The 12,327-nt window shown below is 40.1% G+C and overlaps 1 protein-coding gene across 1 annotated transcript in view; it reads left to right on the top strand.

Moving 5' to 3' along the window:
* The window catches only part of AGBL1 (AGBL carboxypeptidase 1), a 248,241-nt gene that overhangs the window by 114,288 nt on the left and 121,626 nt on the right, over window positions 1–12,327 (top strand). The window contains exons 19-20 of the mRNA XM_053988729.1: window positions 5,800–5,929; window positions 10,532–10,663. Of these exons, the coding sequence (XP_053844704.1) occupies window positions 5,800–5,929; window positions 10,532–10,663 (262 nt within the window). The remainder of the gene's footprint in view (window positions 1–5,799; window positions 5,930–10,531; window positions 10,664–12,327) is intronic.

The following is a 12,327-nucleotide window of genomic DNA, read 5'->3' as shown; positions in this document are numbered from 1 at the left end:
CAGATGCCTAAAAAAACTCGAATTCATGTTTTCTGAGTCATATCCTTAACCAGTTCTGATGTTTTGGATAGTAAAATTTGGAGTTTTGACAGAAAATTCAGAGTTTTCTGGGGAATCGGTGCTGGATTGGTGAGGAAAAGTCAACATTTTCTGCAAAAAGTCAATACTTATAAGAGCTGAAAAGTGAAATTTCCACTCAATGCCAGTGTCTAAGAACGCTGTTCTAAGGCTTTTTTATTGAACAAAGTATTTGAAAATCCTCAGAAGAGACTCTTGAGATGACTCCATGTCCTGGATGAGAATGCTGTTTTTTTATTTGTTCCTTCATAAAATAGCACAAAACTTTTATTACTTGAACTTTTCTCATAGATGACAGTGCAAAGTGTGGGCTACTGCTGGTGAATGAATTATCTAATAATTATTTAATGATTACTGCTATTATAAATAGAAGAAATAGAAATGAGCTGGGCATCCTTTGGTGTGGAACTGGGAGGGAGGTTGGCTCATCCCTGACAATGCTGTTTGCTCACCTTTCCAGCAGATCAGGTGAACTCCTTGTCTTATTTGATTATGACATTAACACCATTAGCTGGGGTGAGGAAGATCTCGTTCTGCATCTCTGAGTGATTTGTGACCACGGGTGGCTTAATGAAATGTGTCCACAGAGAGAAAAGGAGCCCTTCTATCAGAGGCAGCTGAGCAAGGATAGAGATACAGTAAATGCACAGAACAGGAAGAGCACAGATTGCATCATTTATCTTGGGAAGCAAGGAATTGTCCATTGTGACAAAATCAGTCAGACGCAGCGAGTAAAACGCTGAAGGTTCATTACCCTAATTAGTATCAGTGTTCAGCTCTAGGGAGGTAGGAAAAAACTGGCAGAGTGATGCCTCAGGATAGTGTTTGTCCAAGAGGAAGAATTGTGCATCATGGATTTATCAGTCAAAACTGGTGGTGCAGCAGCTGCTGGCTGAAACGAGACAGGTCGTTTCATTGGCACCCTTAAATTGGTTGGCACCCAGGTAGCACAAAGTGTCACTCAGGATGTGAGTCTGGCATTGTGTGTGTGTAAAAAAAAAAAAAAAAAAAAATACAGAGAAAAGAGAAGAGAGTAATAAAAAATTTCCTCTTAAAGGCTTGGTGATAAAATAAGTAGGCAGCATTTCACAGTGCCATTGCAAAAACACCATTGTTTGGTGCTTTATGGGGACCTCTTAGGAGAACCTGACTTCCTGGCCTTGTTTTTTGTCATCTGGCCAGTTAAACAGGGCCAGCCTAAATTGGTGCTCCAATGCTAACTGTGGTCTTTAATCCTGATAAAAACGAGTTTGGTTTTTTAAAAACCAGGTGTGGTACAAATGAGGTTTGAGGACAATCAGCATTGCAGTAGGTTATGCATAAGTAAGGATGAGAGTATGATTAGGACTTAAGAATGAAATACACACTTGAAGAAAAGAGATAAGGAATAGGGATTATAGCTCCTGGACTCCCAGCTGTTTTGGTTATGTTGGGAAAGTAAACTGCTCTTGAGCCTGGTTCTATTGTACACATTTTAGCATTCATGTTGCAATCAGAAGGAAAGAGAAAGATGGGAAATAAATTGTTAACTGCAGTAATGCTGATGACAACCGTTTCATTGTAAAGCCTCCAAAATTTACATTGTTCTGGTGATGCTCCATTTCTGGAATAATCATAGGCATCACAGGGCCATACCGGGATGCAATGTAGCCATTATGATTTCAGCCCATGGGCTTGAACAAAGCCAGAGTCCAAGCCAGAAAATAATGGTTATATTTCTGACACCCTCCATTACAATATAAAGGAGGGCTTTACTGCTGCTACTCCTTCCTCCCATCACCAGTCTTGATCTTGGAAAGATTTAAAATGAAGAGAAATAAATTATTTTCCCTCCATCTTATTTTTTTTCCTCCATGTTGATCTGAGTTTTCTGAATGGCAGGACCATAACATCCTAATAAAAATATTTCAGTTTTCATCCTAGGCTGCTGTTATTTATAAAGTCCAGCATGCTGTGTCTGGTTGAAGCTGCCTCATGCTGCTCAATGGCATCTTGGTGTTTACTTGTGCCTGCTGCCTTTTGTAAGATACTCTCATCCTACACTGGTGCTGCTGTCTGCTTTTAAGATGCACAGTGAATGGTGATGCTTCTCTCTACATATCAAACATGATGCATCCCTTTAGATTTTATATTTGCCTGTGCCCCAGGTGCTGTTTTATCAGTCCTGACATCATTTATTCAATATGATGGCTCCTGTCTTTCCTTTTATCTGTTATGGACAGGAGACTGGGAAGTATTTTATCTTCGAAGCACAGCAACATATTTTCTTTAAAAAGTGACTTTTCTCTCTCTCTCTCCATTTCATTCTTTCTTGTCTAATATCTTGTGTATTATTCTTATCCCAAATCTCTTTACTATGCAACCCTGTTCAGTTTTGTTTTTCCAGTGTTTCTCATCCCCTGCCACTTTTCTATCTGTGTGGGACACAGGCTTATTGCAGTCAGCTGAAATGTTCCATTGACCTTATCAAGGCTCATGTTAGGACCAGGTAGGATCTCTCCATCCATACACATGGCTTGTGCTGAGTTTTGTGCAATTTCTGAGGTTGCTTTGCCCTCAAAGCCAAAATGTCTTGACTATATAAAAGCAGACGAGGAGGGAGGACTATAACAAACAGATCATGCTTTTGAACAAGAGAATCACAGTTTAATTATTTGAGATATCTCTGGGTAATACACTTGGGTTGAAGATACATAACAATTAGCAGAATTTCAGGCACTTTGTATTGAGCTGCTGAAGTGGTGTTTCTTATTGGAGCTTTTTCTGGCAATTGTTTTGTAAGCTGCCACTAGTCCCATCCGAGGTGGCATGTAGTCTTCTTAATGCTGCAAAAGAGAAAAGACATGTAAAGCATTTAAAGGAAATACAATAGCTTGGAGCTGTGTTTTAAGAAAGGCCTTTGATTTGAGTAGTGAATTTCATTAAATCCTGCCAAACATTCAAAGCCAGTCTCAGCTCTCCAGACCCTTTATTTGCCATCAGCATTTGAAATCAGCTTAATATTTTACCTTCACCCTTGGCTGCAGAGTGTAATGGGCAAAACCATTATCTGTGTATGTCATCACTATTAGGAAAAAGAGAAGGAATGAAGGGATAAGGAGAAACAGGACTGGCAGGGAATTGGCATGTTCAAAAGTAAACAGATTTTAGCAGAATGAAGGAAGGACAGAGCAGGGTGGGAAAATTCAGCCTCTTGTAATTAAATTTGAGTTCTGCATGTCCTTAAGAGCTGTGGATACAGCCAAGCTGAGGGCTAATATTTAAAGCTTTAAATGAGCAGAAATGTTAATCTTTGAAGGGACAAAGCTGAAATTTGTCTCCTAGCTCTTGGCTTTATGTAAAGATGATACCTTCTTTCCAAACAGTTGATAAGAACTTGCAAATTATTATTTTAGAGTTGGATTACACTTCTTAAACTAATACTAAGCACAGCAGCACCTGTGAACTGCAGAGCTGGGGATTGTCTTGTCATAGTCACCTCTGAAAAAAGTCACATTTTGTGTCAGAGCAACAGAATTGGTAGATTGTATTATGGACTTGATTAGGAGTTTTTCTTATGTGACATATCATGGAATTTCTTTATAGTTGCTGAAGGAATGATCAACATTTTCAGAAGCTTTTAGTTTAGTCTAAAAAATAAAAATTGAATTTGGCAGTGGCTTAATATTAATTTCTGTATTTACTGAATCCTTTTAGCAGTTTCTATTCCTCTGCTTTTTTCTCCCTTTATGCTGGACTCATCCAGTGGGTACCAAGGCATTTGAGCAGAGGGAAGTGTGAATGGTTTGAGCAGGCATAACAAGACTCCCTTCCGGTGTTTTTCCCTTGATATTAAACTAAAATATGGGAGTACAAGTCCAACTATCATTCTTCCCTTCAGAATGAAAATCGTGTTGTTATTCTCAATTAATTTTGCTCCCTGGTATAACCGTGATGGAGGAAAACATCAAAACCTTATGTCAAGGAAGTATTTGGGTTTTAGTTTTTTGCTGGTCACATTGGAGAAAGGTGAGTTTCTTTATGCAATTCAGTGAACTCTCTGTGGCATTGTACCAATCGAAGGGAAGCTGTGTAGGCACACAAATCCTTGGCAGAAATGCAGCTGCTAATCTCAGCTGAGCAGCTGTTGTCCTGAAGATCAGGAGAGGTGAGCCTAAAGGTAACTTTATCCAAAGAGCCCTTAAAAAACACAACAGAAACTGTCATGTTTTCATGAAGAATTTTTGGTAGAAGCCTCCCAGCAGCATTTGCTGACTTCCCAAGTGTTAGCTATTGCTAGTGTTTTCTGATTTGCTGAGTGAGTAACAGGGGAAGAATGGATTATGAGGGAATAAGGGAATACAGATAACTTAAACTAGAGTAAATTTGGAATACATCTTGTGGTGTTGCCAGAAACCCCAAGATGTCATTAAAGACCTTGTTTTTCTACATTAAAGATATATAAAGCATTCTTAGTGACTCATTATTTCTTTGTCTTCCATTTTTAACCAGTTCTCCATTATTCCCACCTAATTTAAAAAGAAACAAAACAAAACATTCCTGCTTTATGACCCTTTTTTTCCCAAGCATTTTGCAAGGCATTGGCAATGCCCAAGATGCCACATGCAGCATATCCTAACCTCTATCAATACAACAGCAGAACCCATCTCTATTAGTACATTTCTATTTTAATTTGTTCTAAGAGGTTGGTGCAGCAAGGCTGGATGCAACTCCATAGCTAGAAATTCATCCAGCATTTAGGATATTTTAGCTTTTTTTTTAACAAGAAGCACCCCAATTTTGCAGTGCCACCGGAAGCATTCTAGTGGGTAGTTTGGAGATGATAAGGAACTACCACAATATCTCATATGCTGGAGAGTGGATTCCTGAGTTTTATCACCACACTGTGGTTTGAAAATTATCAACCAAATTACAGCAAATCCTTTGAAGAGTGTAAGGCTCTGATCTACACTGTCACTAGCAAGGGTGATTAGTTGAATTTTTCAGAATTGTAGGGCTGTACTGCTCCACATGGTCAAGTATCCTGTACAACCTTCCACTGATCATTGAGTCAGTAACAGAATATGTTGTAACTAGCTAAGGGAAATGTTTCCTCAGTGCAAATCTGGGATTCTTATTTAGCTTTTTATCCAGCCTTTGCAGAGAAGCTGGGTAATTGTTCTACATGATGCTCTAGCAGGCATCATGATCTCCTTGATGGGCTTTCGATAGAGACATTTCTTGTGAGTAGAGAAGCTTAAATGAGACCCCCAGCTCATCTCATTAAAATGCATTCATGTTTCAGACTGGTCAATGAGATTTGTGTGCCTGTCTTCAATTAGAATGAGTAGAAGTTGGATGTGCTTGTTTGCTCTGGGGGTTTTCAGAAGACTGTGCTCTATGCAAGCAGCGTGAATTTCATAGCACAGAATTGAGAATGATTCAGAAGACTTCTTTCTAAATGGCCTTTTGATTTGTGCCTTCTTAGGTAGGTGTAAAACTGCAGTTATTTGCAGGACAGCAATTATGTGAGCCTTAGAAGGAAAGGAAATTGTAAAATTAATATAAGAACCTGGAAAATATAATATGGATTATTGGTTCATTCCAGCCCAATGTTCAAAACCATTATATCTGTGTTCTATTGACATTCCCTGTCCTTGTGCCACGGCTTGCCAGGATTGGAAATGCTTTGGAATCAGCTCTTGTTCTGCCAGTTTGTGATGTGCTGCTTCCTGATTTCAGCCTTCGTTGTTCACTGAGTGGGGATGATCTCAACAGGCAGTGGCTGACACCCAGTTCCCAGCTGCATCCAACGATTTACCATGCCAAAGGTCTCCTCTATTACCTGCGCAGCATTGGCCGGGCTCCTCTGGTGAGTCTCTTCCAGGTTCTTTTGTGTGATTCTGTGAATGGATTGATTATTGTACTTGTGTGAACAGTCTTGTTACAGAGCTGGAGTGATTTGGGAGCATCACATCCTCTTACACTTTCGTCTTGTGGAATTGTTTTGAAAGTCTTGAATATTTATCGCTTCTTGAATCTTCTAACAAGGAACTCCAAATTTCAGAATCTCTGTATATCTGGAATAAACTGAGAAAAATAATTTCTGAAAGCTCAAAGTACTACTATCCTCAAAGTACTCCAACTAAGCTAAATATTATGAGTATGTTATTACTATCTTCATGGAAGCATTAGGAGAAATTCCAAAAAGATTTAGTCTAAATGGACTGTGCTAAACCCCATGTAATCACAAAAACATAGGAAGCAGTCCTCAAAGTGTGTGAACCTCCCTGCTGCTTTGGTAATGGGGAAAGGACTGGGTTTGGGGGCTACCAGAAATTCATGAGATGGGTCTGGCATCCAGTTCATCTGCTCAGTTGCCCAGCAGAAGGAAAAAATAGCTCTGAGACCCAGGAGGAAAACCACAAGGAGCTTCAAAAGTTGACAAACAGATAGTGGATACAGGGACTGGCAGGTTTGCTGGTGATAGCTACAGCCAGGTAGGAAATGTCCAAGTGCACCAGAGTCCCTCTGTGTTTGGTGAGAAAAGCCCCAAACAAGGTGGAAATGTCTGTGAGCTTCTCTAAGAGTATTCTTGCAGTAATTTAGTTTTTGTGCAAGCTGACTGCCCTGAAATTTATCTCTAGGCTGAGGAGTGTTGCTGAAATTCAGAGTTGCAAACTGAGTCACCAACATTTTCCTTTGGTTCAGAGCAGTGTAGGATGAGTCTTGTTTTGCCCTGTAATTTGCTGTCTGGCCTCTTTTAATGCATGGCCCTTCTTGTCATATTCAGGTGCATAAAGTTGACTACTCAGTACAAGTTTTCATCATTGATGAGTGAAGGAATACTATTGATCCTACCATCTCCCTCACTCACAGACTGCATGTCAGACTTCATAAACTGATTTCTCTTTGCCTTTGAAGAATACATTGATTTTAGTTTATACATCCTCAAAAATGTCTTTTCCCTCCTTCAGAAGAGAGTTTGGGGCTTTTCTTTTTTTTTTTTTTCTTTTGTTGTTTTTTATTGGGTTTTCTTTTAACCTATAAGATCCCATGGAGCCAAGTTTACTGACAGTCAAATGATTTCTGTGAGCTGATTTCGTTTAATTTATCCTAGGGATGTGCAAGCAGTTTCTTCAAAGCAAAGCAAAGCTGCTGGAAGGAGAAAAAGCAAAGAACTTTAGCAGCTCTTGAAACCAAGGCCACTTTAATTCTTTAGTTAACAAGAAAACAGCCTGTTAAATGATGGGGGTTTTTTTGCTTACCTTTTTGGCTGTGGGAACCTTAATGACACCAAGAGACTTGGGTGCATTGGGACATTGCAGAGAGTCTCATCTCTAGTGAAGAGCAGGATGCTCTAAAAGGGGAAAGGAACTTCCAATGGACCAGAAGGCTCTGAGCAGAGTTTGCTGCCTCTCAAAGTCATTATATCAAGCTTGGAAACAAGCACAGCCTGCAAGAATGTACTCATTGGGAGGAAAAAAACCCTAAGCATGTCTACCTCGAAACTGGCATTTAATGTCCTGTCACAATGTTATTAAGAGACTTGACACAAAAAAGAGAAGAAAATTCAAAAAGTTCAGTTTTCCAACAGCTTTTCTTGCTTTCCACTTTATATATTGCTTTTCTTTTAGTTTAAAAAGTACCTGGTTCTGTGACTCATAAGGAGAGTTGTTTTTGAGCTAGAAGGCAGTCCTTACCTTTAAGATGATCAGTGCTGGCAAATAACTTCAAATAGATGAAAAAATTGTGCATGTCTTTGAGTCAGATCCCAGTGAATGCAAGCTTGGGAGTCTGACTGGTTTGTGTGTCTCAGTGTCCCAGCCATATGGAAGGACAGGCTGAGGAAAAAGCACTGGGAGGTGCCAAGTCTGCTCAGTGCTTGCCCAGACATATCCCAGGAAGAATTCTGTGTTGGGTGCTCAGACTCCAAAATATCTCTTAGCCTTGGCTGAATGGTGAGATATAAGCTAGCCTGTGGTGTGAAAATCAGGCAGAAGGATGTGCTGTAGAGAATAATTGAGTATAAACATTGGGAGTGACTGCAGTATCCAGTCAAATTAATTAAAATACAGTTCTATGCAACCTGCAAATAGAATGAAAGTGTTTTCAGTGGCACTGACACTTCTTCTGTGGAAGCTGGTGAAACTCAGTGAAAGATTCCATGGCCTGAACCAGCTGGAAGATTTCATGGCCTGAACCATATTACAGAACATGGCTTTAGTAATCTTTTACCAGTAAAGAAATCTCAGTCCAGACCTGTCACTAAGGACCTGTCTGCAGGCTTCTTGAGGCACAGAATTATAGACCTGCTACTTATCAGGCAGCCCCACTCTCTGATCATCCCTGTGTGGCTTCTGATAAATAATATTTTAGGCAGATAATATATTGTCTTTTGTGTGTTGTAATTCTGTGAATTGGCAGGTAATTTATACTCAATTGAGCTTAGTTTTCTGCTTTCAAATCAGACAAAAGCTGTAAAATCCCCTTTGGTATTCATAGAAGTACATTCTAGGTGGTAACTGTGGTTAACCTAAGCTATGACTGTGTATTAGATGAAACACTAGCTGGAAAAATGTCTGTCATTAAGAGAATTAATAAATGCAGCTCTTTGGAAGGAGGCATTCCGAGATAATTGTGTGTGGATCAGAGCTGTTGCTGGGTAGGTGGCTGTTCACATGCTCCAGCTGTGGAACCTGCAGGCCCTCAGCCCCACAAAAAGATCTGGAGGTGATGGTGGTGTGGGAAGGGAAGTTGACAGGACAGAAACCAAAGGAAGCAGCAGCATGTAAGTTATGGGATGTGTATAATTGTCCATCTGACTGGTTATTATGTGTGCCTCAGCCCCCCCAGTGTCAGAGGAGCTGAAAGAATGTACGTGCTCAATTCCCAGATAAATAAACTCACTGACGTGCTGCAGCTAAACTTAGTTACTGTGGAGCTGGTAAATAAGCAAACGAGGGTAAGTCTTGCCCTAACAGTTGGTAGAAGAAGCTCATGTTCTCCATCTGTTTCTCCCCTCTTGTGTATGTATTTAGGTAGGAATATGGGTGGGAGTGTTGATCTGCTGGAGGGTGGGAAGGCTCTGCAGAGGGACCTGGACAGGCTGACAGTGAGTGCGTGTCAGTCTCTCCTCCCGAGAGACAACTGACAGGACAAGAGGAAATGGCCTCGAGTTGTGCCAGGGGCGGTTTTGGTTGGATATGAGAAAGAAATCTTTCTCTGAAGGGTTTTCAAGCATTGGAAAAGGCTGCCCAGAGCAGTGGTGGAGTCGACATCTTGGAGGTATTGAATGCATGTGCAGCTGTGGCACTTGGGGATGGGGTCCAGTGGTGGATTTGGCAGTGCTGAGTTAATGATTGGACCTGATGATTTCAGAGATATTTTCCAACCTAAATGGTTCTATGATTCAATTTTTTGCACCCCATATTTCTCCCCCATCTCTATGTGGGTCCATAATTTTTCTCTACCTTCCTACACACATTCATTTGTCTCCAACATAAGTCCTGAAAAACAGTTTCAATGAAATCTTGAAGCTCCTCTCTGCTCTACAGTGAATGTTGTTGGTTTAAAATGAAATCATTCCTTCTCTTTAGAGATTCTTATATTTTCATTGACAGATTTCTGAATATTCTTGATTAAGACATGGAGAATATATGTAACAGCCATGTGTACATCGACTTCATATCTCAGAGGGCACTGAGATTGATTATTCTTTAAGACCTGGGTCAATATTTACCTCTTGGGTCATTAAATTGTGATTTTCATTTCCATGGGAATCAATATCTGCCTATAAAGGCAATCAAAACTTCTGCTAAAATGGGAATGTGCCTTGTGCCTTGTTTATATGACAGCTGACATGAGAGATGGATTGGATAGACAGATAAATTAGTGTGGAATGAGATTATTGCCTTGAATATGGGTCATTTTCTGTGCTTGACTTGCAGGAATTCATGCAAAGGTCTGGCAATACAATTGCACAATTATATGTTCCTGAAAATTATGTAGCATGGGTTTTTAATTTAAAGAAGACAAAGCAATGATTAATCATTTGGGAAGGCATAGATTTCAAGTCTCATGAGGATAAAGCTGGAGTTTAGAAGTAGAAAGAGCCTGACAAATTGCTCTGTTGTGGTATCAGGAGTTCTCATGAACCCTTAGGTTCCTGAGTTGCCATAGATTCTTGCACAGGTGTCATGTTTATTTCTGCTGCAGACAGAAGTGCACTAGGCTTGACTCTGGACCCCTGAGATCATGTCAGATCAAATAAATAAAGCAAGATACAAGTGACTAATGAAATCTGACTCAGGTCAAAGGCACAGCCAGAGTCTAAGGTACTCTGAAGAGACCTGAAAAAAAAAAAAAAACAAAACTTTAACACGTCCCTGCCATAGTCTAATAGTGCTTATTGTGAAGAACCAAGAAGCCTTTCCAATGTCCAACATTTTGCCTTATTTTTTCCTCTCTCTAGGTGTTCTGTGACTACCATGGGCACTCCCAGAAAAAGAATGTGTTTCTCTATGGCTGCAGCATTAAAGAGACCTTGTGGCAAGCAGGTTGCATGGTTGACACAGCCGTTGTCACAGAAGATGTTGGCTACAGGGTAGGTCCTCTTGGTTCCTTCCTTAATTAGCAGCCTGTATGTGCTTATATATTTAAAATATTTAAAATAAGGTCACCTCAGAAATTTTAGCAATAGGGTTCAAATGCTTCTTGTTCCAGGGGAATAATGGTCAGGAGAATTTTGAGTCACATGTACTATCTTCATGCACCAGATATTAGGAGCCCACCTAATGATGGTGTATTTGCTATTTATTTCATTTCAGTAAAAAGATGCACTATAACATTTGGCTACAGGCTAATAGGACAGAGATATTTTTGTGTGTTTTATAATTTCTAAATACATGTACAGTTTTGTCCTCACCGTCCTACCCATAATATGAAAATAAATGGGAATTATGTAATGTTAACTGAGAAGATGATGGTGTCCCACAGTCCTACTCAATTGAATTTCTTCATCACAAAATGCTCCTGGTCTCACTGAAAACATGAGATAATTCAGCAGATGCCAAACAAATCATAGTGAAGCTATCTCCAGAACATGTTTGATGTCATGCATAAGAATATTCTTTTTTTCTTTTTGGAATTAGAAAAAAATCTAAAATCTATTTTATTTCTGCTTCATGGGAATGTCATGTTCATCAAGCTCTTCTTTAGATTTCCTGCTGATCTGTATTTATTTTTTTTTTGGTATCTGTTTAAATGATATTTTCCTATTAAATAAGTCTTTTTCAGGAAAGGAAATAAATTTATAAAGTCCAATTCTAGTCTTAAAAAAATGTTAATTTCACAAAACATAATTGTGGCCTTAAACTGATTACAGAGTTACAGCTTGGATCACTGAAACCTGAAAGAGGTTGAAAAGTCCTTGTCAGTTTATGCCTCTGTATAATTTTTGCTACTTCATCATAAACACTAAGCATCCTTTCATGAGATTTTCATGTTTTCCATGCTTATCTTATGGAGCTACACAGGAAAAAACTGCAGCTTTACTGGAGGAAAGTGCCCCAGTGTTGGCTGTGAGGAGTCCCTGTGGCAAACATTGATCCTGAGGAAAGCTGGGAGGATTCCCACAGCCAGGGCATTTTTGGCTGTCTGAATTCCAGGGGCTTGCAAAGGCTGAGGAGGGCTCAGTGCTGCACGGACAGAATTCAAATGTTACTGTCAGCATGTGGAGCCTGACCTGAATCTGCAATGAAGAAAGGCTCCAAGGCTGTCCAAGAACACTCTGCAGTGGCCCATAAGAAAGGTTTTGATGGCTCAAATCTTTGCTTTTGCACAAAATGGGAGGTGGGTGCCTGCTGCAGATCCAGCCTATGGAACATCCTCTCCCTGTTTAGGCTGGGGAGACTGGTTGTGTACGGGGACACATCTGCAATTCCAGCTGGCAGCACCCAGCCCTGCCTCAGACCTGCTGCCTTGCACTGTTTGCACAGGCTTCTCTCCTGCCTCCTCTAGGTAATGGGAATTAATCTACCCTCCATGATTGATTTTTCTCCACAGGAACAGAAACCAAATACCTCAAGAAAATGATGGGTTTTGGAAGAGCCTTTGCCTCATATGTTATAGATTCAGCTGTAGCCCTTGGCAATGTACAGTCAGAGTCCTCCTTGCCTCTAATATTTGGTGGCCTTGGGTGACTTGCACAGCATTGGCACCATAATCCCAACCCTTTGATAAACATTCCAGGCCCCTTTGACAGCAATC

Source organism: Vidua macroura, chromosome 12 (assembly GCF_024509145.1).
Source record: "Vidua macroura isolate BioBank_ID:100142 chromosome 12, ASM2450914v1, whole genome shotgun sequence".
Lineage (NCBI taxonomy): Eukaryota > Metazoa > Chordata > Aves > Passeriformes > Viduidae > Vidua > Vidua macroura.
The sequence above is the reverse complement of the archived record's forward strand: the minus strand, read 5'-3'. Positions and strand labels throughout refer to the sequence as shown.